The 26,530-nt window shown below is 38.8% G+C and overlaps 1 protein-coding gene across 4 annotated transcripts in view; it reads left to right on the forward strand.

The window, feature by feature from the left end:
- Window positions 1-25,815, forward strand: part of SLC26A3 (solute carrier family 26 member 3) — a 66,243-nt gene extending 40,428 nt beyond the window's left edge. For all 4 annotated transcript variants that reach the window (XM_033194633.1, XM_033194632.1, XM_033194631.1 and 1 more), the window contains exons 5-21: window positions 105-274; window positions 1,940-2,104; window positions 3,852-4,004; window positions 4,450-4,532; window positions 7,968-8,115; window positions 8,227-8,340; window positions 8,445-8,522; window positions 11,532-11,627; window positions 13,324-13,430; window positions 14,898-14,967; window positions 15,060-15,152; window positions 16,741-16,836; window positions 17,458-17,691; window positions 19,501-19,555; window positions 23,355-23,497; window positions 23,616-23,681; window positions 25,409-25,815. In XM_033194633.1, coding sequence (XP_033050524.1) covers window positions 105-274; window positions 1,940-2,104; window positions 3,852-4,004; window positions 4,450-4,532; window positions 7,968-8,115; window positions 8,227-8,340; window positions 8,445-8,522; window positions 11,532-11,627; window positions 13,324-13,430; window positions 14,898-14,967; window positions 15,060-15,152; window positions 16,741-16,836; window positions 17,458-17,691; window positions 19,501-19,555; window positions 23,355-23,497; window positions 23,616-23,681; window positions 25,409-25,432 — 1,895 coding nt within the window. In that variant the 3' untranslated portion in view covers window positions 25,433-25,815. The remainder of the gene's footprint in view (window positions 1-104; window positions 275-1,939; window positions 2,105-3,851; window positions 4,005-4,449; window positions 4,533-7,967; window positions 8,116-8,226; window positions 8,341-8,444; window positions 8,523-11,531; window positions 11,628-13,323; window positions 13,431-14,897; window positions 14,968-15,059; window positions 15,153-16,740; window positions 16,837-17,457; window positions 17,692-19,500; window positions 19,556-23,354; window positions 23,498-23,615; window positions 23,682-25,408) is intronic.
- The last annotated feature ends 715 nt before the right edge of the window (window positions 25,816-26,530 follow it).

Raw genomic sequence — 26,530 nt, forward strand, 5'->3', positions numbered from 1 at the left:
ACACCTGGCCTCGCCAGTCATTTTATATGCTCTTATTCTGTGGTTGAAAGACAATATGCTTTAGGGAGGCATATACTGACCAAGATTCACCCACTGTTACTTAGGTCCGTTTCCGATTCTGAGTATGATGGTGGGAGCAGCAACTGTAAAATTAGCTCAAAGTTTCCCTGGAAATACAGAATCGTCCAACAACTCAACCAGTAATTTTTCATCAGTGGATGACTACAAGGTGACGGTGGCGGCATCAATCACAATGCTTTCTGGAGTAATCCAGGTGAGCACCTTCTCATATAACTTGTCCACCTCAATCTGTTTGCCTTGACTGGTACACATCTCTCTGTTTTTCCTCACCACTGCCACTCCTCCCCATATTCCCTTTAGTTTATGTCCCTCCCTTGTGGCCCATAAGAAATACTGTAAGAAGGGTCACTCATCACAACCAGAGGAAGAGGAATGGGTCAACAGTATAAAAATGAATGAATACGGGTCTAGACGGAAGGAAGAAGGGGAATGGAGAGGCACAAACAGTGACAAGTGAAATGCTTCAACATATATCTGGGAATTGATAGACTCAAGAAACAGCATATCAGGAATTGATAGAGTCAAGAAACAACCGTATGCAAGAAATCGTCATACGGTGGCTTTAGAATTTTTTTCTTTAAATCTTCAGCAACTGTAATCTAGTTGGAAGGGATGGGGGCTTTGAACTGCTCATGTCAGTTTTGGGGAAAACTGAAGAGGATTATGGTAGAGTCTCACTCCCAGGCCATATGCTGACACCCCTACTGAATAGTGAAAATGTCGTGGACTTTTTGAGATGTTGCCTAAGTTTATGGATAATGATATTATTGGTTAAGACGATTTCTTAAAGAAAGAAAAAGTCAGTTTCTACAAGGACATAAGCATGTGTCTTATTGACAATTTTGTTAGTTATTTCTAATACATTTCTGAACCTAGTATAGAAATGGCACCCAGCTGGGCTTTGGGCAGCCAGAGCTCTGGCTGCAGTCTGGAGACATGAGCAGAAAGACAGGTCAATCATCCACGGGAAGGAGAATCCACCCAATTTACCTTATTGCAAAACAATGATGCTTCAGGGGGGAATTAACCATCTTTTTCTCCCAGCTAGAACCAGTTATTTCTGATGTCCAATATGCAGTTATGTATTTCTTAAGCGAATTGAGCAACTTTGAGGAAATATCAGTAGACACTCACTAATGCATGCTCCAGCAGCTAGAAAGTATAACTTAAGGCCGGGTGCAGTGGCTCAAGTCTGTAATCCCAGCACTTTGGGAGGCCGAAACAGGCGGATCACGAGGTCAGGAGATCGAGACCATCCTGGCTAACACGGTGAAACCCCGTCTCTACTAAAAAAAAAATACAAAAAAACTAGCCGGGCGAGGTGGCGGGCGCCTGTAGTCCCAGCTACTTGGGAGGCTGAGGCAGGAGAATGGCGTGAACCCGGGAGGCGGAGCTTGCAGTGAGCTGAGACCCGGCCACTGCACTCCAGCCTGGGCGACAGAGCAACACTCCGTCTCAAAAAAAAAAAAAAAAGAAAGTATAACTTAAAATTACATCAGCAAATTTATGAGGGTTGATGCTAGGTAAGATTCTGCTAGAAAAGGCCTGTGAGTCTTCCAAAGACACCACACTTAAAAATAAGGGTGGGCGAATAAGCCTGTTACTTCTTGGGGGCAAACTAGACTTATATCGTATGTGAATACCATGTAACGTTCCACCTGGAGGATGGGGTGGAAGGGAAGGAGAGGAAGGAGCCTGGATGGGAGGTGTCCCTGGAGGCAGGGACATTTGCTTCCAAGGCATATACATACAGGTTGAGCCTTTACATTTTGTGTAATATTATTTCAGTTGCGGATCCTTGAGTTTGCTGAGGCGTACTCCTAATCTATGCTGACAAAGGTTTTTGTTCTCTTTCCAGTTGGCTCTGGGGATTCTGCGGATTGGATTTGTAGTGATATACCTATCTGAGTCCCTCATCAGTGGCTTCACTACTGCTGCTGCTGTTCATGTTTTGGTTTCCCAACTCAAATTCATTTTTCAGCTGACAGTCCCATCACACGAGGATCCATTTTCAATTTTCAAAGTAAGTATTTCTTTCACTTAAAAAATACTGAAATACATGAAACTCACTACTGTATTCTTAGAGAGCTTTCCTTTAATGCCTTTGCCATGGGGTTTACCTACAGGTTGTAAAATGTATTCATATTAAAAAAAAAAAAAAAGTTAATCCAGGCATGATGGTTCAAACCTGTAATCCCAGTACTTTGGGAGCCTGAGGCAGGAGGATCCCTTGAGCCCTGGAGTTCAAGACCAGCCTATGCAACAAAGTGAAACCTCACCTTTACAAACAATAAAATAATTACCTGGGCATGGTGGTACACATCTGTAGTCCCACCTTCTTGGGAGACTGAGGCAGAGGATCGCTTGAGCCCGAGAGTTAGAGGCAGCAGTGAGCTGTGATGGCGCCACTGCACTCCAGCCTGGGCAATAGAGCAGACACAGTTTCAAAAAAAAAAAAAAAGAAAAGAAAAGGTAGCAAGAAGAGAGCAATACTGAAAGTCAACCATATCTACCATACAGCTAATGTGAACAACAAAATTAAGTAACACTTACTTAATTTTGACTTAAGTATTTTCCAAAAGGAAAAAATATATATATTTATATTTATATATATATAATAAATATATAAATATAAAATATTTATATATTTTATATATATTTACACACACACATACATATATATGTTTTTAAAGCTTTACCATTTTGTCCCAACTTTTAAAATGTTTCTAAAAATCTTATTTTGAAAGAAATTTGCTAATTGAGCTACGAAGTTTTCCTACTTCTTGAAAAGCAGGTCTCATTCTTTTAGAATTGAAGTTCTTGGGTCCTTTTTGCATCCTATTTAGAAAACAAAAGACAATTTACCAATATGTAGATAGGGCAGCAGTTCTCCCTTCCTCCAGAGGATGCAAAATAGAACAGATAGTGTTCTTAGTTTTAAAACTTGGGACAAAATGGTAAAGCTTTTAATAACATAGATTTTGTTTTTTGGAAATATACTTGAGTCAAATATAAGAGAAGTGTTACTTAATTTTTGTTGTTAACATTAGCTCGATGGTAGATGTGTTTGATTTTTAACAACTCCCAACAGTTTTTGGGAGTTGAGACAGAACTTGCTCCAAATTGGAACCAACACTCTCTCACTTCTATCCAGAGGTATTCCAGAAGTGGAGTGTTCTAGAAGCAATTTGGGATCCAGTTTTGGCCCGCTTGAGCTTTTTGGGGTACGTGGATATGGAACCCAACTAGTTTCAAGAAGTAAGACCATGCATAGTGCACAGTTAGCCAGAAAACTATTTTCCAAAAGTGACATAGAGAGTCAGCTAAGAAATGTGAGGGGATCTAAACCCCCCAAAAGGGCCAGGAATTGAGCATACTAAGCAAAACTATCAAAGATCAGAAGTTATTCCCTGGACAGAGTAGTGATGGCTGTGAAATAAAAAATGATGACCAAAGAGACCTAATAATGGCAGGAGACCAGTGGTAAAAATGTGAAATCTGACACTAGCCAAAGAGATTCCCAGCAAAAATGCCAGAAGCATTCTTAAACTAGTGTGCCACCTACACTATGCTAATTTACTCTTCTCATATCTCCATCTCTACTCTCTACAATTTCACACTCACAATTAAACAGGAGCAGAACAGGAAATCGCTATCAGTCTCTATCAGTCTTTTTGTTTCCATGTTTATTTTTATTTGTTTGGAGATGTGTTGTATCCAAATTATGCATTAATATAGGGCCTTGGTGATTTTTGTTTTTCTAATTGTAGGTACTATACTCTGTATTCTCACAAATAGAGAAGACTAATATTGCAGACCTGGTGACAGCTCTGATTGTCCTTTTGGTTGTATCCATTTTTAAAGAAATAAATCAGCGCTTCAAAGACAAACTTCCAGTGCCTATTCCAATAGAATTCATTATGGTAATTGATCATTTTCAGACTCTGTCATAGTTACTCTACTGTTTTTATGTTGTAAATCCTTCACCATCTGTAGCTCAGGAGGTTTTAGTGGGGCAGGTCATCTCTGCAGTTTCTGGGCATAATGTTTCGCATGGCTTTCTTCTCATTCAGAATTTAATAACTTCCTCTTATGATTTTGAGTTAATTTTTTCCATGTGAGACAAGGAGAGTGCAGAGAGCACGACCTTTGACAAAATGTCGTGGTAGAGCCATTTGAATTAAAGCTGTGGTTCTCAATCCTGGCGGCATGTTAGAATTGCCTCCGAATTTCTTAAGAAGTAACAAAGCCTGGGCTGGAGTTCTTATTTAACAGGTAGAGAAGTGGGTTTTGGCAATTTATTTTTTTCAAAGCAAAACTCTTACTTGCATCTCACATTTCTAACCTGGGCCATTTGCAACTTTGCAGACCGTGATCGCAACAGGTGTATCCTATGGCTTTGACTTTCAGGGAAGGTTTAACGTGTCTGTGGTTGGGAAAATGAATCCTGGGTAAGTGTGTCTTCCATGATGGCATCACCATGCATGAAGCAGAGTTAGCAGTAGTGACAGGTGAGGTACAATCCAAACTGCAGGTCACCCTGCAGGTAATTCTCATCAGAATCCTCCCTGCACCCTGCATCCCTAAGGAAGACTCACTGCTTTCCTTCTAGGAAGGAGCTACAAAGAAAAGCAGGGTCTGCAGTTCCTTTTTTTTCAGCCTCCCCACAATGAATGCAGTTCTTAATACTAGAAAGTTTCTACTTGTGGAAGAACTCACAAACAAGACAAGCAGGGACGCAGACCAGCAGAAACTCACTTGAAAGTAAAAGTTAGCAAACTAGTGAAAGTATACAAATAGGCAAAGTAAGGCCGGACCTGGTGGCTCATGCCTGAAATCCCAGCAATTTGAGAGGCCTAGGTGAGAGAATCACTTGAGCCCAGGAGTTCAAGACCAGTCTGGGCAACACAGCAAGGCCCCCATCTCTTGTTTTTTTTTTAAAAAAAAAACATATAAATAATACAATAAAGAAAAATAGGCAAAGTAGATGGCTTCTCCTTATAAAGAAACACCAAGTGAAATCAGATTTCCTTGTCCATAAATTACTATAAACAATATGTAATGCTTTGTTTGAAGTTACTGAAGCCAAGTTCTGAAAGTTCAAAAGAGACACTGAAGGAACACAGACACGCCACGTGAGCAGTCCAGATAAGCACACTCTGTCCTTTCTCGCGATCAGATTCAAAACAAGGGTAGGGCAACTTTTCCCACTGCAAAAGGATGAGAAGCCCGGTCTGTACAAGAATTTTAAAATGTACTTCATTACATTTCGTGGATTGAGAAGGAAGATCATTTTGTGCTGTTTCTTCTAACCATAGCATCAGTTTCTTCCAACTTACCAAGGAAAGGTTTTCCTGTTTTATTTTTTTAAAAAAGACTTCTCTCTCTCTCTATGCTTAACAAGTATTTGAGAATTCCAGAAATCAACATTTATATGTATTTTTTTTTTTACTTTAAAACAGCCAAATTCTTCTAAAGGCAAATATATGTATTTTTTATTTTTTTAAAGAAAAAAATGTTATTACCAGATCTTCATGTGTTATACTTCATGAATCTCAAACGTCACTTTTAATTTTTAAAGTGGAAATTAGGCTGAAACTGAAAGACTATTTCTAGGGTTTCCTTCTAGTCTGCCACTTTCAAGTGATTTCACTTAACTTAAACATCTTGGGAGACATAAACCAAATAGAAAAAATAAATAAATAAATGTAATATCAAACAGGATCTTGTCAGAAGGGTTTGGAAAATAAAAGATAAACTTAAGATCACTGAGTTACACCTTAAACACCTCAACAACAGTCTTATTTAGTGAGTATATTTTCAATGTCAGTGTACCTCTCTCCACAGTGTGTGGGGTATGGGAACGGGTAACCATTACATTCAACAGAGAGGCAGTGTAACCTAGTAGGTAAGCTCAAGTGTTCTAGAGACAGAGTGCCTGCGATTTGATTCTGACTCACTTTTTGAGCTTGAGCACATTACCAAAAACTCTGTGCCTCAATGTCCTTGGCTGTAGAAATGAGGCTAAAAATACTAGCTATCAAGTAGGATTCTTTTAAGAGTTAAGTGAGTTAATACATGTAACATATTTAAGTGCCTGACTTACAATAAATGTTCAAATTACACTACTATTGTTACTAGTTTAACACCTAAATTAGGTAGCAAGTGCTTGAGCTTTTTATGTTCCATTTTTTTTTTTCTGGGTGATAATTGAGTAGGTATTTTAGGTTTTTGTTGATTGCAAATAGAATATAACTGGAAGGTAGTGATTATTAATTATTGCTAACCTGCTGTTCATGAGTATGCCACCTTAGAAGTTATTTTGCAAAGTCTCATACACTAAATACAAATAATTTGGCTGAAGAAAAGTGCTCATTGAAACAGTAAAGGAAACATAAGGGGTATATTCAGATTCCAGAGGGATCCTGTAATAACAGCTAACAGATACTTTGTGTTTTACAGTGTGTAAATAGTATTTGCATTTATTATTTGACCCTCCCACTAAACTGTGAAGAAAAGAGAACAAGGCCGGGAACCATGGCTCACGCCTATAATCCTAGCACTTTGGGAGGCCAAGGCAGGTGGATCACTTGAGGATATGAGTTTGAAACCATCCTGGCCAACATAGTGAAACCCCGTCTCTACTAAAAATACAAAAATTAGCCGGGCATGGTGGCGGGTGCCTGTAGTCCCAGCTACTTGGGAGGCTGAGGCGGAGGGGGTCTCTTGAGCCTGGAAGGTGGAGGTTGCAGTGAGCTGTGCACTCCAGCCTAGGAAACAGGAGACCCCCATCTCAAAAATCAGAGAACAAGTGTTATTATCCTCACTCTACAAATGAGGAAATTGTGACTCAGGAAGGGCAAGTGGCAGAGCCAGGAAATGAACCCAAGTCTTTAGACTGTAAATCTTCATCACACCATTCTGTCTATGGTGTTCAGAGACCAGAACAAAAGAATAATAAAGTCCTGGTTATTAAAAAACAAAGCAACATTCCAAGCTAACTTTTGGATTTATAATGGCATCAGAATATGGTATAATAGTACTTCTTCAAAATTAGAGCTAAAAATGTGGTACCATAGACATTCACAAAATGTGGAAGAGCAATTCAGAAAGAGTTGATTGGACCTAATTAACCCATTTCCAATAAGTCTGATGTCAGAAATAGACATTTACAGGAGTGGAACATTTTAGTAAATTGATGTTGAGTTTGAGATGCATGCACCTTTTATAATACAAGTAGTAAATATAATTGAACTGATCTACATTCAAGAGGCATAAGCACAGAAGTATGCCCTGTGAGTTGAAGGTTTTTCTGACATATATCACCTTAAAGAGAAACCCACTCTCCATTAGGGTCATGGTTGGCTCTAGCATTTCTGTGTAGTGTAGGGCAGTCCAAGGCCCATCTGTTTACGAGGAGCTTTCCATGAAAGGTTATTATTATCAATGGAAAGAAGACTTTTTTGCTTTCCTTGTCTCACAACTGTGTTTGCTCAAAGGGCCTTCATCTATGGATAACTGTCGGGAGCATTTTGAGTAATACTTTGCAACCCAGCATAACAATACAAGTGGAATAGAAGACATTTTGCAGGAAGCTTATAGGAATACATATGCACATTATAACGTGGTTCTACTGGCAAAATCATATCTCATTTACCACTATCCTTGGATTGAATTTGCAATTTTTTACCAAATTCAGGCAGTGTTGTTTTTCAGCAGTAAGAAAGCAGATTGCAAAGTTGTCAGTGGAGCTAAATTCTTGTTAATCATACTCCAAAGTGAGACACAACTCAGCCTAGATTGCATTCATTCATAGATTTGTCCAATGATTATATCAGTTTATAAATTGGTTGGTGACAGTCAGACTTGCTTAATTTTGATTTTAGATTTGAGGCCCCTAAAGCACCTAATGTGACGGTTTTCCAAGAAACCATAGGAGATTGCTTTGCCATCGCAATGGTTGGATTTGCAGTGGCCTTTTCAGTTGCCTGTGTCTATTCCCTCAAACACGATTACCCACTTGATGGCAATCAGGTAAGTATACAAACTACACTGGGTCTCAATGGGCAACTTTAAATAATATTTTGCACACATAATATCAATGATGCCACTTCTGAAAAAGGTTCCTTCTTGTTTTCCTGTCAGGAGTTAATAGCCTTGGGATTGAGTAACATAGTCTGTGGAGCATTCAGAGGATTTGCTGGGAGTACTGCCCTCTCCAGATCAGCAGTTCAGGAGAGCACAGGAGGCAAAACACAGGTATGTCAAGATCTTTGCTGCAAGCACCGTCCTAGCATTAGTAACTAGGAAATTCAAGCCAGGGGAAAAGTTGAGTTGGTGATAATAATTTTTTATCCTCACAGATTGCTGGGCTTATTAGTGCCATCGTCGTGCTGATTGTCATTCTAGCCATTGGATTTCTCCTGGAGCCTCTACAAAGGGTAACACTCTCTTTGGATAGCATCTCTCCTTTTGGTGGTAAATCAAGGACCCTGGTTCTTAAATTCTGAAAGCACAAACTAAACTAGGGGAAAGGAGGTAATGACAAACTCTCAAGTACTCTTCTTAGCCAATACTCTGTGTGAGCCAAAAATATTTCTTTTCCCCTGGCAACGTGTTCTGAATGTTAGGAACACAGATGCCCAACCTGCCTTACCTCCTCTACACTTTACATGTGCATAGCCCCAAACAGAATTAATGTTGAAATAGGAGGGCACCTGGCACCACACCTTCAACATGCATGCACTGAGTTGAGGTTTTCTTAAAGGTTAAGGTAATCAGGCCCTCTCTCTAATTCAGAGAATGGCGCTACCAGCCACACAACTCGTTCTTAGGAACACACCCTGAAGCTCCTAGAACTTTGGTTTAACTCCAAGACCAACACTGTTGGATTGTGGGATGGGAGTGAATAGCCAGCACAGACCTCCCAGCCCTACTCTCATGCTTCTCTGCCTATAAGCTTGAGGGTTTAGTTTAATGCTTTGTAAACTGCTGCAGCACTCAGATGTAAAACATACCATCAGACCCTGGAAAGCAAAGGCTCTCTAGGAGACAAGACGACAGTAAATATATTGTTCCTGTGGTTTTAATATAATTTTGAGGTGGTACATGGAGCCCTGCTGACCTCCTTCTAATCCTGGCTCTGCCACTTATTATCTGTGTGATTTTGGGCAAATTACTAAACCTTGCTGAACCTCAAGTGTATTTGTAAAATAGAAAGACAAATAATACCCACTACAGAGAGTGACTATAAAAATAAATAAGAGCATGTATGTGAACTACTTAGCTGACGGTTTGGCATATGATAAATACTTGATAAATGATAGTCATTATTGTTAACATTATTATTCTTCTACATTGCATTACACTTCTGGCTACAAAGGACATAGAGGTATGACACAGCCCACCAATGTCTATTGGCTGTTACCTAGGCCTTTTTTCCTTGTTGGTTGGTAGCCGAACGGTGACTTTGGTCCTAGGTTTCTAGACTCCCAGTGTGGCCATCTCAAAAAGCTCACTGGCCAAATCCATCTTCAAGCAGGGCAGAGAAAAATTTGCTAAAAATATGCATTCTCCATAGGCTATACTTCTGATTTCAAAATAAGTGGCATAAAAGGAATGAAAAAGTCACCACTAAAGAAACAGAAGAACGTATCTCAATAAAAATAAACACACATACACTCACCCCTACAGAGAGAACTCCACCCTCTCATACTTCTCCCTGGGTGTAAACTTGGGTTCTACCTAGCCCACATCAATTTGGAAACACTAAAGAAATAATTACCAAATGTTGTCCAAGATTTAATCAAAGCCCCTTTTTAAAAGGGTCCTGTGATATGTTCTTTTTAGATCATTGTGGTCAGGAATGTCTTTGTTTCATTCACCTGAATAACTATTTTGCTTCTTTTTATCATATGAAGGCAAAATAACCCATAGCAAAAGCTCATAATAGATATTTGTTGAGTTCTCACTGCATGTCAGCAGAGCTCTAAGCATTTTATCTTCATTTAATCCTTTATATCAAATGCAGTATGGATACCAGGTTCCTGCGGAAATTATCCCCCTTTCCTTTCTGTGATTTATTAATGCTCTGTAATCTTTACTTTAAAAGTACTCTGTTATATATGTATGTCATTGTAAATTATTTCAAATTGTTTTTCCGTAGAATACTGACTAGATGGGAAATAATGCCCAATAAAAAAAAAGAAGTCTCTTTGCACAGGTGTCTCTTGACATATTTTATACTTAGAGAATTTAAAGTCCTGCAAAGTGGAGAGGGCTGTTGTACAGTCCTCTGAATTCTTCACCTAGCTACCACAATGGTGACATCTTACATAGCTGTAGTACAATATCAGTACAATACATTAGTATAGTATGTTAAGTAGATTACAGACTTCATTCAATTTTCAGCATTTTTTAACTGGCATTCACTTGTGTACCAAATTTCTAGACCATATTCCTTCTAAGTTGTGACCTCTATTCTCACAGTTAGTAAAATTAATTGCTTAGATATTATATTATAAGGATTACTTGTGAAAATTAGAAATAGGCAGATCAGTTCTACTGTCCTCAAGATATAAAAATAAAAACTGTGTATGGCTTTTCTTTGTATATTGTGTTTTCATGGTATAGCAGTATACAAATTCCATACTCTATTCAGAATAAAACAACGTAAATTGGCAGGGGGAATGGGACGGTGAGGGGCATGTTCCTACAATTATGTTAAAATCCAAAGAACAAAGAGAATGTACTTAGCTATTCAGCATTTTTCACCCTAACTATCACAATACCTGCAAGACAAAAGATCACATTCTGGCAGTGGAAGAATTGGAAGCCTGAAGTGTGGCTGTAGGGATTAGTACTGGCCTGGGAAATACTCATTCATTGGCTCAGCCACTCATTCACTGACTAATTTTAAAGCCCCTCCTATGTGCGTTTAACATAGTAGGTTCTGGGGATACAGCAGGAACTAGATAGATATGTTTCATGCTGTCTCAGAAAGCCCACCTCAAGTCATCTCATTGCAGGACCTCAAGCTCCCCAAGCTATTATTATTATTATTTTTTAACAAAGACCAACCCCCTTCTCCTTGACTCCAATAAACAAACACACATTAGACTGTCTCTGCTTGGGAAGAATTTATTCCAAGTGTTTATCTGTCATATGTCTGAAGGTCTGCCTTTCTCTGTCCCAAGGTGCAGGCTACTAAATGCCATCAAATGATCTATCTCATAATCACGTCACTTTGGTGGGGACAAAGTCATTCATAGGAACAGGTCAGAGTACCAGTTCTGGTGTGTCCTGTGTGGCATCGCACACCGGAAAAGGGTGTATGCTTTGATTTGCTTTGAGGCCCTTTAAAGCACACACTTATCTACAGCCTTCACCTTTGCTTCCATATGATTTATTTCATTAACTTAAAGTACATCTGATGTTTATGTTTTTCACAGTCCGTCCTGGCAGCTTTAGCACTGGGAAACTTAAAGGGAATGCTGATGCAGTTTGCTGAAATATGCAGATTGTGGCGAAAGGATAAATATGATTGTGTAAGTAGAGGCAATAGTATTTGAAAGAGAGATAAATCACAATAGCATTTTAACGTTAATGTGAAATGAATGTTTATATGTAAACTAAGTGAAATGTTGTTTCTATATATCTGTTCAAAATAACCTTAGTTTGTTTTATTTGTTATTTTTAAATTGCATACTCTAATGATCGTTTTCTGGGACTTTAAAAAAATGGGCTACTTTTAATTTAAAAGAAGAGGCTCCATGAAACACTAGTCTAGAACTTCCTTAGGCCTATTCTAAAAGTTCTTGCAGTAATCCGAAATACCACAGAAACTCTTGGAATTTTAGGGTATGCATGGCTTCTGTTTTTCATTACATAATGTGTTTGTTTTCACAAATCTGTGAAGAACTTAATTTCTGAACATTCCTTTTGGAAATACTCTCATTTGGAAAGGCTCCCCCTTGCTCTCACATGCTTTGCTATTTTAACAAGGTCAAAGTCTGGTGTAAAAATGCTTGTTAACATACCTTTAGGTATTTAAAGATCATAACTAGTAAACCACAGTTGGTTTACTTTTGTGGGGTATTTTAACACCCTTTTTGCATGCTAAAATTCTTATAAAGATAGCAACCATCAATTAAATCCACAGACCAAGAGTAAAACATTAGTATAAGCTCTACCAGTTAATTTGTTGATTTTTTTTTTTTTTTTAAGAGATAGGATCTCCCTCTGTCACCCAGGCTGGAGTGCAATGGTGCCATCCTAGCTCACTATAACCTCTAACTCCTGGGCTCAGGCGATTCCCCTGCCCCAGCCTCCTGAGTGCTATGACTACAGCTGCACACCACCATCCTCAGCTAATTTTTTAAAATTTTTTGTAGAAACAGAGTCTCACTATGTTGCCCAGGTTGGTCTTGAACTCCTGGCCTCAAGTGATCCTCCCACCTCAGCCTCCCAAAGTGCTGGCATTACAGACATAAGCCTTCATGCCTAGTCTAATTTGCTGATTTTAATGAATAGCAGCTGGTTATATTAGGTTGGTGCAAAAATAATTGCAGTTTTTGCAACTATAATTATCACTATGACAGACAATTCCATTTCCTAAATGGGTTGGAAATGGGATTAGTAATGAATACACTTTCTTTGAATCCTCTTATGTTTGCTTGTGTTTTTGTGGCCCAGAACCTGAGCCAGCAGAAATGACCTCTTGAGACAAGCGTCTTCTGTGCACTTTGCTCCCTTGCCCAAGATGACAACTTCCAACTTCCAACTTCCACCACGTCTGGCAAAGTTTTTAATTTTTTTTTTTTTTTTTTTTTGAGACGGAGTCTCGCTCTGTCGCCCAGGCTGGAGCGCAGCGGCCGGATCTCAGCTCGCGACAAGCTCCGCCTCCCGGGTTTACGCCATTCTCCTGCCTCAGCCTCCCGAGTAGCTGGGACTACAGGCGCCAGCCACATCGCCTGGCTAGCTTTTTTTGTATTTTTTAGTAGAGACGGGGTTTCACCATGTTAGCCAGGATGGTCTCGAACTCCTGACCTCGTGATCCGCCCGTCTCGGCCTCCCAAAGTGCTGGGATTACAGGCTCGAGCCACCGCGCCCGGTTTTTTTTTTATAGAGACAAGGTCTCACTGTCTCTACAAAAAAAGAAAAAAAGTTTTTTTAAAGACCTCGTCTCAACATTGTACTTTAATCAAAGTAAATTGTAGTGTATGTGTTGCTTTCTTTTCACAGTTAATTTGGGTCATGACCTGCATCTTCACCATTGTCCTGGGACTCGGGCTAGGCCTGGCAGCTAGTGTGGCATTTCAACTGCTAACCATCGTGTTCAGGACCCAATTGTGAGTGCTCAAAGTGCTCTGCATCCAAGCATGCTTGGACCTGCCCAAATCAGAAGAGAAAAAAAAATGTCACTGGCTAAGAGAACAGTAGTTGGTTGATAGGTGTGCATTTCTATCAGGATGGGATAGTTTATCCTCCCTCCAGTTGCTCATCTCAAGGCCTGAAGGCCAATAGCATGGCCCAGCTTTGGAGTATCAGCCCAGGGAGGAGACCTGCTGTTGGTCTGCTCCTGGCTTTGACTCCAGTTCAAATAAATCATATAAATCTCTGAGTCTGTTCTCCCAGCTATAAACCAAAAGTAATTCTATTCCAAGCAGGTTTAATGTCTTTGCCTTGTACTTGTTAAACATGGAAATGTGTTACTGAGACTGTGAAATTCTTTCCATCTAGTGGATGGATTTCTTTTATAGGTTGTTAGATTGCACTCATACCTTTAAAATATGGAGCTGGATTAGAGAACTTCTCAAAGGCTCCTCTTTAAAAATTCTACAAAAGCCATTTGGAATTCTTGATTTTTAATAATAATTCAGTCCAAGCATCTTTTTTGTTATTGTTTATTTATTTATTATTTTTTGAGACAGAGTTTCGCTCTTGTCGCCTAGGCTGGAGTGCAATGGTCCAATCTCGATTCACTGCAACCTCTGCCTCCTGCGTTCAAGCAATTCTCCTGCCTCAGCCTCCCAAGTAGCTGGGACTATAGGTGCCTGCCACTGCGCCTGGCTAATTTTTGTATTTTTACTAGAGATGGGGTTTCACCATGTTGGCCAGACTGGTTCATGAACTCCTGACCTAGGGTGATCTGCCCGCCTCAGCCTGCCAAAGTGCTGGGATTACAGTCATGAGCCATGGCGCCCAGCCTTGATTTTTAAAAATCTTTGCCATGTAACATCACTGCCAAGTGGTTGCTAAGCCTATTTTGAATTACATGGTGTGACAGAGAAAGAGGCTTCCTTGGGAACTAAGGAGTTCTAGAACAGAAGTTGTTATCACAAAGTCAATCCCTGACTGATGGAATACATCGATATTGAAATACTCCTGCACTCTTTCATTTATTTATATTTCATTCCATTATTTACTGGGAACCCATCAAACATAGAGACAAACTGAATGGTTATAAGCAAGTCATTTTACTTTTCCATGTCCTCATCCATACAACTGGGTAATCATATCTGCCTTACCTCATGGAATAACTGTGACATTCAGAAACAAAATGGCAAAAGCATATGGAGTGCTTTGTAAACTGTAACATGACAAATGTGAGGCACTTTTTAGGTGTTGTGAAAGGACACAAAGATAAGTAAAACAAGGTGTTCACCTTCCAGAGTCTCTGATGGCATGATAATTCCCCAACCTTTTACATTTTGAAAAGTGAGCCTGCTTTGGTATGCTGGGAAAAAAATCAGTGTTAGCCTTATAGGCTTAACAAACATACATGAATGATTTACTTGGTGTTTTTCTCCCGACAGTCCAAAATGCAGCACGCTGGCTAATATTGGAAGAAGCAACATCTATAAGAATAAAAAAGATTATTATGATGTAAGGGAGATTCATTTTTTTCTTTGGCTTGCTAAATGATATTAAGTATGGATCTAATGGGCACCATCTAACAATGCTTCTCTGCCTTATAGATGTATGAGCCGAAAGGAGTGAAAATTTTCAGATGTCCATCTCCTATCTACTTTGCAAACATTGGTTTCTTTAGGCAGAAACTTATCGATGCTGTAAGGTTTGGGGTTATTTAATTTTTTTCCTTGTAATCTTACTGAATATCTGCAAATGTCATTATTCTGTAAGGTCATTGTTGAGGCTGGGTTATGTCACATATGTTGAGGTGGGGTTGTGTCAGTGTTTTTTGTCCCATGTCCCAGAGCAGATGAAACAACCTTATGGGAGTTTGTTAATAGGTTGGGAAATAAGCCTTTTCAGCTGACATCTAATATAGAAGAATCCTTTTCTCAAATTCTGCTGTAGAGTAAAAAAAATTTACCACATTTTGGGCTGCTGGCTTTTAGTAGGTGTCATCCTACAGATTTTCTTTGGGCATCAACTTCAGAAACAATGAAGGAGCATTTAATATTTGACCGCATCATCAAGAGATTCAGTATAGCAGTTGTAAATGAATAGTTAATACGAATAACAATAAATACTGAGTGTTCCTGGCAAACTGAAGAGATGATGACAAGGAAGCAATCTTGACAGTTAACAAAAAAAACTCAGTCCTCCCTCTTGAAATATGGCTTTGGTCTCTCTGTACCTTGCATAGAGCCTCTGCCTTAAACCTTAACTATTATTATTAGTTTGATATGCATCAGATATTTTTCTACCCACTTTTTTGTTGTTGTTTGCAAAATGAGATTATATTGTATATTTGGTTTTCTGTACTGCCCTTTTCAATTACTCTAGTAAACTTCCATCTAACTATATTTTTTGTCAAGGATTTGTGTTGTTTTTTTTTTTTTTTTTTGAGACAAGGTCTTGCTTTGTCACCCAGGCTGGCATGATCACAGCTCACTGCAACCTCAAACTCTGGGGTTCAAGCAATCCCCCTGCCTCAGCCCCCCAAGTAGATGAGACTCCAGGCATGTGCCACTATACCCTACTAAGTTTTAAATTTTTTGTAGAGACAAGTGCTTGCTTTGTTGCCCAGGCTGCCCTTGAACTCATGGCCTCATGCAATCCTCCCACCTCGGCCTCCCAAAGTCTTAGGATTGGAGGCGTGAGCCACCACACCTGGCTGAGGATTTTTTATTACATAATTTGATCCTCCTCTCTTATTTATCTGGAACTAAATATTACAGCAATAAGAATTCATTAGTGTCAAAAAAAAAAAACAAAGATTACCCTCAAATATAATACTAAAATTATAAAATAAAATTATATAATAATAAACATACAATTATATAAATTTTAATAAGATAAAGAATTACATACAAGCAGAATACTTATGTAGGTGCCACTCATACTCAATAAATAGAAAATAAATAAAATAAAATCCCCTAAGAATTGTGTAGGTTCCAAACACAAACAGATTCAAACAGAGTTCATGTCCATTCATGGATAATTATGGATGAATCCTGGACTGTGTTATACAAAAGCTTTTGACTGTTGGTAACTGCACACAGGTGGAGCAGACCATGGATCTGACACAATGTTGTTGCTGATATTGTTTAAACCACGTTTAAATTTTGTCACAAATATTTTTATTATCTGTCCCAATCCCTCAAATCACTCCAGTTAAAGTTGTTAGAATTATGCTATATACATAACAGAATATTGAGTACTCTTGTAACATAGCAATGGGTTTCTCAGGTTGGCTTCAGTCCACTTCGAATTCTACGCAAGCGCAACAAAGCTTTGAGGAAAATCCGAAAACTGCAGAAGCAAGGCCTGCTGCAAGTAACACCAGTAAGTTCCTTGACCACATTTCTATGCATTATACCTAAAAGCTTAGTAAAGGATGATTCAAGGGGTTAGTTCCATTCCTTTAAGTGAAATGCAAGATAAACAAGGGATTTCATGTGTCAATGAGTGTTATATTTTAAAATGACATCCTTTTGAGGGTCTCCCTAAAATTTTTATTCTCCTGGGAAAAGCACCAAACACAAGTGTCTACAATCTTGTTGTTTTGAGACAGTGTCTCGCTCTGTGGCCTAGGCTGGAGTGCAGTGGTGTGATCACAGCTCATTGCAGCCTTGACCTCCCAGACTCAAGTGACCCCGCCACCTCAGCCTGCAAGTAGCTGAAACTACAAGCACATGTGCCACCACGCCTGGCTAATTTTTTAATTTTTTTGCAGAGATGGGGTCTTACCATGTTGCCCTTGCTGGTCTCAAACTCCTGGGCTCAAGTGATCCTCCCACCTCGGTTTCCTAAAGTGCTGGGATTACAGGCATGAGCCACCACACGTAGTCCAATTCCATTGTTGGCTCAACTCTGAATCAGTGCTTCTGAAACTCACTGGCTATCTCTGACATACACAATGTTTTTCTTGGTCACAGTTTTTACGCTTGTTATCCTCTCCTGCAGAAAGGATTTATATGTACTGTTGATACCATAAAAGATTCCGATGAAGAGCTGGACAACAATCAGATACAAGTACTGGACCAGCCAATCGATACCACAGACCTGCCCTTCCATATTGACTGGAATGATGAGCTTCCTCTCAACATTGAGGTCCCCAAAATCAGCCTCCACAGCCTCATTCTCGACTTTTCAGCAGTGTCCTTTCTTGATGTTTCGTCAATGAGGGGCCTTAAATCGGTAATTTCTTTGTTCTTAATGGAAACAACCAATCAATGACTGAAGGTAAAAAAAAAAAAATTGTATTTGTGGGCTGGGCACAGTGGCTCACGCCTGTAATCCCAGCACTTTGGGAGGCTGAGGTGGGTGTATCACCTGAGGTCAGGAGTTTGAGATCAGCCTGGCCAACATGGTGAAGCCCCATCTCTACTAGAAATACAGCTGGGCGTGGTGGCATGCACCTGTAATCCCAGCTACTTGGGAGGCTGAGGCAGGAGAATGGCTTGAACCTGGGAGGTGGAAATTGCAGTGAGCCAAAATTGCACCACTGCACTCCAGGAATAGAGCGAGACTCTGTCTCAAAAAAATAATAATTGTATTTGTGGAAGGATGCTCCTTTAGGTAACATGCATTTAATTAGAAGCAAATTATAATCTTAGAGTATTCCATGGAGGGAAAGGTGCTGTTCAGTGGACTCTTGAAAACGGCATTTTCCATGAGACTGTGTACTATATTGAAGGGAATCAAATCTATAATACTAATGTATGATGAATCTGCTGGTGGACAACTATGCTCACATTCCTTTCAAATTTCAATTCTGTGGTGTTTTCAAATCTTTGTGGGCATAGTATCTAAATTATTCTGAAATCAGAGAAGATCTGGAAAGGTCCTGGGAAAAAATGTAAGAGTGGATCCTTTTGTTTTACTCCTCATTCACTATAAGCTGATTTTCACATGGCTAAAACCCAAATAGATATATGAAAGAATAAATGTCACATGTGATTTCAAAACACGACTGACAATCAGATTGCAGCCTGTTTTCTTTCCACAGATTTATCACATTTCTAAAATAAATTAGTTTCTAACAGAAATGCAGAAACATATAAAAAGAAAATTTAAGAAATTCTACATCTTTCTCTCTTTTTCTTGGATTTTCACAAAAATCTGCCCAAGTGAGAGCTGACCTAAGATAAGACCTGTTAAGCATGAACTGGATACATGTGAACTGGATACAAAATTAGAAAATGGAATAATTTTTTTTTATGTTAACATCATGTAACTCTTAAGTCTACTTGCGTTTTCTTTTCTTTTTTTGGTTTCAGTTTTTGCTTATTTTAGCTTTTGATTACTTTAGCTTACTGTTTCTGCATTTTCACACACACACACACACATTTATTTTTTGGTTCTAGCAGTATAACACAAAGGACGGGGCTCTAATTCTTAGTTAAGTGCCTAGAAGAGGTTCTGAAAGTGTTTACTGATGACGGCAATGATATTAATGATATTAATGATCATCTAACCTGATCAACAATATAAGCTACTTTTCTTACCTTCCATGATCTTACTCATATCACTACTGGTATTTGTTCTTAGCCTAGAGACCAGAAAAATGTATAAAGATTCATTGGTGCTAGATGTATCCATTCATTGTGGACAAGAGTAATTAGCAACTCATGATCCGTAGGTTCTTTTTTTAAACTTTTATGCAGCAAGAAAGCTCTAGTTGAGATCATCCCAAAGAAGACACTATTTTAAAATTAAATCAGAGTTGTTCTTATGAGTCTGAGACAGAACATTTTCCCATAATACTCCCTTCAAGAATGATCATTTTTAACTTCTTACTGAGGAGAAGGGCTCCTTTATTTGGGTTTATTTCTGTCATAGAGACTTGGTTTTAACTTTAGTATCTCTTGACACTATTATCTCTTTTCAAAATGTTAAAGCTTCTGAAAGCAATATATCACCCGTAAGGTATAATTCTGATTGTTTTCTTTATATTTCTGACAAGTGAAACTGTTCCCTGAGGAAGATATACTTTCTTTTTAACAGATTTTGCAAGAATTTATCAGGATCAAGGTAGATGTGTATATTGTTGGAGTTGATGGTAAGCGGCTTTATTTTTGCTTTATGTTCTGACAATCACTTCAGGCTCAATGCCAACTCTCAATCTAGACAGCCTCTCCAAAGAATGAGTATTTTATATAAACAAGATGAAAATCTAATTTGCAGCCAACCCAATAAAAATCCCTATGGAAACAGCATCTTTGTATTTTAGTTATGTTGATACGTAATTAAATAAATTCTACAATTTGAATCCTGATTTCATAGGCAACAAAGGAGGAATATATTAACTATTTTTCACTCTAAATTTCCTGAAAAATTAGCCTCGTTTTCTGTCTCTCTTCCTCCCTTCCCTTGCACTCTCCAGCCCATAATAATTTGGTTTAGCTTCACCTGCTGATGAGACCATCCTTGCCAAGGTTATCAGCAATGTCCAGATTGTCAGGATTAACTGCCTTCGTCTCAGGTCCCTCTGCAGCAGCGTACTTAAGCATCAGGCGCTCTCTCTAGCATTTGTCTTTGAAACTCTCTCCCTTCCTGACTCTGGCAAGACATTTCTGATTCACCTCCTACCTCTCAAACATCTCCTCAGGGTCAGACATTGGTTCAACTCCCACTCTTTCAGTCTTCCCCAAGCTTCAACCTTACACTCTATACCATGGTTCTAATTCCAGACTCTTTCTAGTCAATTTCCTACATGTTTACGATTTCATGTATATCTACTTGTTAATGAATCCCCAAACTATACCTCCAGCCCAGACTTTTCTTCTGAGCTGCAGACCAACGGACTCGACTGTCCGGGTATCCCCCAGGCACCTCAGATACACATTTTAAAAACTACGTATATGATTCCCCCTCCCAAAAATACTTCTTTCCTATCACAATCACTGCATCACTGCTTACCTACCTAGTTTTCCAGATAGAACTCTGAAACCATCACCAATTTCTCCTCTCCTTCCCTCTAGTCAGTGAGTCACCAGGTCCTATAAATATTTCCTCTTAAATCAGTTTCTATCCATTTCCAGAACTTTAATCTAGACCCTTCTCATTTCTCAACTAGGCCTTCTAGAAGGACTTTCTAACTAATATCCTTGTCCATCCCTATAATACTCTCCCATCCCATTTTCTGAAGAAAGCTTCTTCAGGCAGTTTTCCAACAATAACTGAAAACATTCTTGCCTTCTTATTTCCTGTCTCTTCCCTAGATCCTAGGACATCATGGGCATTCAGTAAAGACTTACTGAATACCTACTATTTATCAGGCACTGTTCTGGATGCTGGGAATACAGCAGTGAATCTGACAAGCCCCTGTCCTCATGAAGCTTATAGTCGCATCGGAAAGCCATATAATAAACAAATAAAAGCATATTTCAGGTAGTGATAAGTGCTAAGAAAAAAGCAGGGTTAAGAAACAGAGGCTGGGAGCGGTGGCTCATGCCTGTAATCCTAGCACTCTAGAAAGCTGAGGCAGGCAGATCACTTAAGCCCCAGAGTTTGAGATTAGCCTGAGCAACATGGTGAATCCCCATCTCTAAAAAAAAAAAAACAAAAAATTAGCTGGGTGTGGTGGTATGTACCTGTAGTCCCAGCTACTCAGGAGATTGAGGTGGAAGGATGGAAGGATCACTTGAGCCTGGGAGGTCGAGGCTGCGGTGAGCTGTGATCATGCCACTGCACACCAGCCTGGGTGACAGAGCAAGACTGTCTCAAATTTAAAAAAAAAAAAGAAAAGAGAGAGATAGAGGAAACAGAGAGGAAGGAAGGAAGGAAGGAAGGAAGGGAGGAAGGGAGGGAGGGAGGGAGGGAGGGAGGGAGGGACTGCTGATCAGGGATGTCCAGCAAATGACATTTTTAGTAGAGACTAGAATGAAGTGAGGCAGTCAACCTTGACAGTACTTAGGGGGAGCTTTTTAGGGAGAAGAGACAAGTGGTACACAGATCCTTCGAAAGGTATAAAATTGGCATCCTTAATCTCTCCCTTTCTACTGGATCCTGTCCCTAAAATATACAGACGTATTCCAGTTTCAAGACTTTTTAAAAAAAACTTCTAAGTTCAGGGGTACACATGTAGGTTTGTTACATAGGTAAACTCGTGTCATGGGGGTTTGTTGTGCAGATTATTTCATCATCCAGATATTAAGCCTAGTACCCATAAGTTATTTTTCCTGATCCTCTCCCTCCTCCCACCCTTCACCCTCTGATAGGCCCCAGTGTTTATTGTTCCCCTCCATGTGTCCTCATCATTTAGCTCCCACTTATAAGTGAGAATATGCAGTATTTGGTTTTCTGTTTGCATTAGTTTGCTAAAGGATAATGGCCTCCAACTCCATGTACCTGCAAAGGATATTATCTTGGTTTTTTTATGATTATATAGTATTCCATGGTGTATATGTACCACATTTTCTTTATCCACTCTATTACTGATGGGCATTTATGTTGAGTCCATGTCTTTGCTATTGTGAATAGTGCAGCAATCAACATACGCATGCATGCATCTTTATAACAGAATGATTTATATTCCTTTGGGTATATACCCAGTAATGGAATTGCTGGGTCAAATGGTATTTTTATCTTTAGCCCTCTGAGGAATCGCCACACTGTGCTTATACACTGTTGGTGGGACTGAAAATTAGTTCAATCATTGTCAAGACTTCCTTATAATTAAAAATACCCCTTGATCCCAGGAACCTTTAATTTATTAACAATTTTACCCTTTTCCATCATCCCAGATATCTTGGAAAGTATCTGTTCCTGCTGTCTCTGCTGCCTGGCATTCTTTTCAGTCTTTATCAAAGATTATCACCTTCCTTCTCATTGCACGCCACCCTCTCCATCCCAGATCCTGGTGGCCACAATGCCCTCCATGCTCCCTCTCCCTCTATCACTGAAAGCTTGTCTGTGAACAGAAGAATCCATCTCCATGATTGTGTACCTTCTCTTCCTCCACTTTTCTCCAAATCCTAGGCACTTTTAGATGGTACCTGCTCAAGTTTTCCCAGATACCCACCAAGAGGTAACTTTCTCAGAATTTTCATAGTACTTGATCTCTCTCTTATATATTCAACAAAAAATATGAAGACATACTATGTGCTGGGAATTATTCTAAAACTAAGAAAACAAGGGAAAAAACTAGATTGCTCCTTGCCCTCGTTATTATACAACACGTTTTCTGTCAGTACTATAGGAATATATAAATGTTCTATCTTCCTTGAGGGCAAGATTCAGGTCTAATTTATCTTTTGATCTTTCTTATTACTCAGCCAGAGTTTTGCACATGGCAGACATAAGGTAATAGTTGGTTGAGTAATCTATGTAAATGAATGCTGTTTAGTGCCCACAAAAATGGGATTTCTCAAAGATGATTAGAGAGGTAAGTGGTAAGGAAGATGTTTTCTCATAAAACCCAGCAGCTTTGCGAAAATGGGCTACAATAAAGAACCACAGCATATCACCGGTCCATAAACATATGTTCCATTTTGGCAGAATCCTAAACTTTAATAAGAACCCACACTTGATACTCCAATCATTAAGCAGGGAGATCCATTCACTAGGCTCCTGCCTAAATGAGTTTTCTTCTAGGAACTACTGTTTTTCATTTGCTCTTTTGCCTTCCTCCTTTTTACATTAGGGCATTAAATTTTTTTTTTATTACAAAGGTATTTGTTAGTTCCAAAAGACATTGTACTAAAGATAGACCGGTATTATACCACTGCAACCTACAAACAACCAAATGTCAATGAAACACACATTTGCAAATGGAAGGTGAAATTACTAGCCTCAAGGAAAAACTGGTGGTCAAACAATTGTTTTTTTCCTAAAAGTTACTGTTTTTTTCTCTTCAGATGACTTCATTGAGAAGCTTAACCGGTATGCATTTTTTGATGGTGAAGTGAAAACCTCGATACTTTTCTTAACAATCCATGATGCTGTTTTGCATATTTCGATGAAGAAAGATTACAGTACTTCAGAGTTTAAACCCAGTCAGGTACCAGCTCTTTGATGACTTTCACAATTGCATAAGCAGCCACTCCTTAAATTTCTCTTTATTTTTCAACATTAAAAAAAATCAGCCCCAATCCCTATTTCCATTCTCTTTTTCTCAGGAAAAAGATGGAAAAATTGATTTTACCATAAATACAAATGGAGGATTACGTAATCGGGAATATCAGGTAAGATTCTTCAACAGGTTTATCTTCACCTAGACATCACAGCAAAAAAAAAAAAAAAAAAAAAAAAAAAACACCTTCAAAGTAGTGAGGCCACTTCCTGCATGTGGCAGAAAGTCCAGCACTTGCTTGAGCGTCTGTGCCTCATCCCTTGAGAACTGAAGCAATGCTAACCAATTTCACAGGGAGTTTTTGGGAAAAGAAACTCAGACCCGTACAAAAAAAGGATGAAAAAATAGTGATAACAGATCTCCGTTAATGCAATATTGAGCCTATCTTCTTTTATTTTTCAAACCACTTACAACAATGCTCTTATTCTGGCCCTGTAATAATCCACGTAGCAGGGAAGGTATTGCCATTTCCATTTACAGGTGAATAAGCGATGAAAATGATAAGCTAATACACACCTCCCAATAGTCAGATGCTTGAGAAGTCCCTAGCACAGTGTCCAGTCAAGCAATGAAACAAGTTTCTATCCTTCCTTACTAGAGTGAGTTGCCAATTCAGCATTTAACTGGAGAGTCCCACTTCATTGCAGATGTTCATTTCTAGAACATTCAGTCCTTTAAAGCAATGTTTCTAGTTTGGGAAAAGTAGAATCACAAATTAAAATGGGTTTCTGCTGTAGGCCAGGTAGATGGCAGGTGTATTACATTCAGTATCTCAATCCTTATAACAATATACAAAGGAGATATCGTCATTTTCCAAATGAAAAAAAAAAAACAGGAAACAGGCTCAGAGAGCTTAATTTGCTTGAGGTCACACACCAAGTGACCCCAACAGGATTGCACTAAGATCTTTCTGATGACAAGACCTGTCTTCTGTTCACTATAGTACACCATCTCTATCCTCTGGTGAAAAACTAACGGATTGAAGGACCAGAGAAAGAATTTAATGATTGTCTTCAAGCATGGCAGGCAGCTGGTGGTATTTCTCTTAGTTGAAAGGTCTCAAAAAAGGAATTTCTAGTCAAAATGAAAAAGAAATGTATAGCATAAGATAAATCTGGAACATTATTAAGAGTGGTATCAAGTAGCAAAGGTCAGATGAAAAGCCCATTCCAGAAAACTGGATAGACCTGAGTAAGAGGCGAACGTAGATAAGCACCATGATTCTGTCTCCCAGGACTAGATTCCAGAGAAACCCAATAAAACTGGCACCTTGCCTGAGTACCTTATAAGAAGAGCCTCGCACCAGAAATCCTCTCCTCAGTAACTGCATTCAGAATTGTCACCAAGTATTGGAGGATAAAGGGTAGGAATAGCATTTAAACTTCATGTCTGACCCAAACACTAGAACCCATTGTCTAACAAATGTAGTCATCACATTGGTGGACCTTGGCTTCCCCGTATTAAAAAAAGAAACATTTAACACCAGCTCTTTGTCCGGCCTCTAGGAAGGTAAATCATCAGCTGTGGATAGGCCACCAGTGGTGACTGGGGTAAAAGCTGAATGTACCAGGCCAACACACAGAGTTCTTTGGAACAAATGTGAAGAAAGATATTGCTACAACACACTGTACCATTACTTTAAGTTAAATTACGCCTTTGAATTACAATGTGGTATCACATGAATCTATGTTAAACAAGTAGTGATGGAAGATACTTGATTATTAAAATTCAAGACAAAAAAAAACTGATTAACTCTGGTAAATTCTAGCTCCTAAGATGTGATCATTGTAACAGAACTTGACAAGTGTTTTAAAACAGTAACTTTCTGTCTTCTTCCAGGTACCAGGTGAAACAAAATTCTAATCAACATATAATTCAGAGGGATCTTCATCTGACCATGACATAAAAAACAACTTTATACCCAGAAAGTTATTGATAAGTTCATACATAGTATGAAGAGTATTTTTGACAGAATATGTTTCAAACTTTGGAACAAGATTGTTCTAGTATGGCATATTCTTCACATATCTAGTATGAAATTATGTAAATATTCTTAATTTTGTATCTTGTAGATTTATCAAAGGACAAAATTTATTTTGTTCATATGTATTTTTGTAGCACTGACACGTTTCCATCCTAGTCACTACCTTCATGCATATGTTTAGCAGTGTATTGACGCCACTGTTTTGAATGTCATAATTTATACAGGTCATACTATTTCCATTAAAAAAATCAGTTGTACAGTGGATGTGTCTTGTTAAATTTGTTAGCTTTCTGAAATGTGCTTGCTGTGCTTCCCGTTATATAGTGGTCTGGCTGGAAACCTGCTACATGAGAATCTTCTAACAGAACCCCTTTAATCAGGCTTCTTTGCTCAGATTTTATGATTACCAGTTTTTCAAAGCATCCAACCTCCTATCCAGATTTTAAACACAATCCTCTAATGTAGTATCTGTGACTACATAGATTTAGTATGAAAACTATACAAGCTAAAAAATGAGAAAGCTTTTTTAGCTTTCTAAAAAAACTAAAAGGAAGGTGAAAAGAAAAGATGGGTAGCCAATTCTTCCTGGTCTCAGTGGGAACAAGGAAAACAGATGGCAGAGAAGTAGTATGATTCTTCTTTTTCACTGCTGGTTATTATTTGTAACTCACAGGGCAGAATAACAGCTCTAGAGCTCAATTTATCTGGAGGAGGAGATTCAGCACACCTGCTTCTCCTTTTCCACTGGCATGGCTCTTGGTGAAAATTTGTATTTATGTAATAGTTAGAAATATCAGCACCAACAGAAAAACATTCAATGCCCTTTATTAAACATCAAACCACTTCGTCAATGGGAAAAGCTGTCCCAATTGTTTTAGATCTTACCTCTGAACATTGTTGTCAAAGTCCCTTTCCACTCTGTTAGTGTCATTGAGAGGGCTTATCTATTGGACTTAAAACTACATACACAAAGGTAA

Source organism: Trachypithecus francoisi, unplaced genomic scaffold (genome assembly GCF_009764315.1).
Source record: "Trachypithecus francoisi isolate TF-2019V2 unplaced genomic scaffold, Tfra_2.0 Lachesis_group4, whole genome shotgun sequence".
NCBI lineage: Eukaryota > Metazoa > Chordata > Mammalia > Primates > Cercopithecidae > Trachypithecus > Trachypithecus francoisi.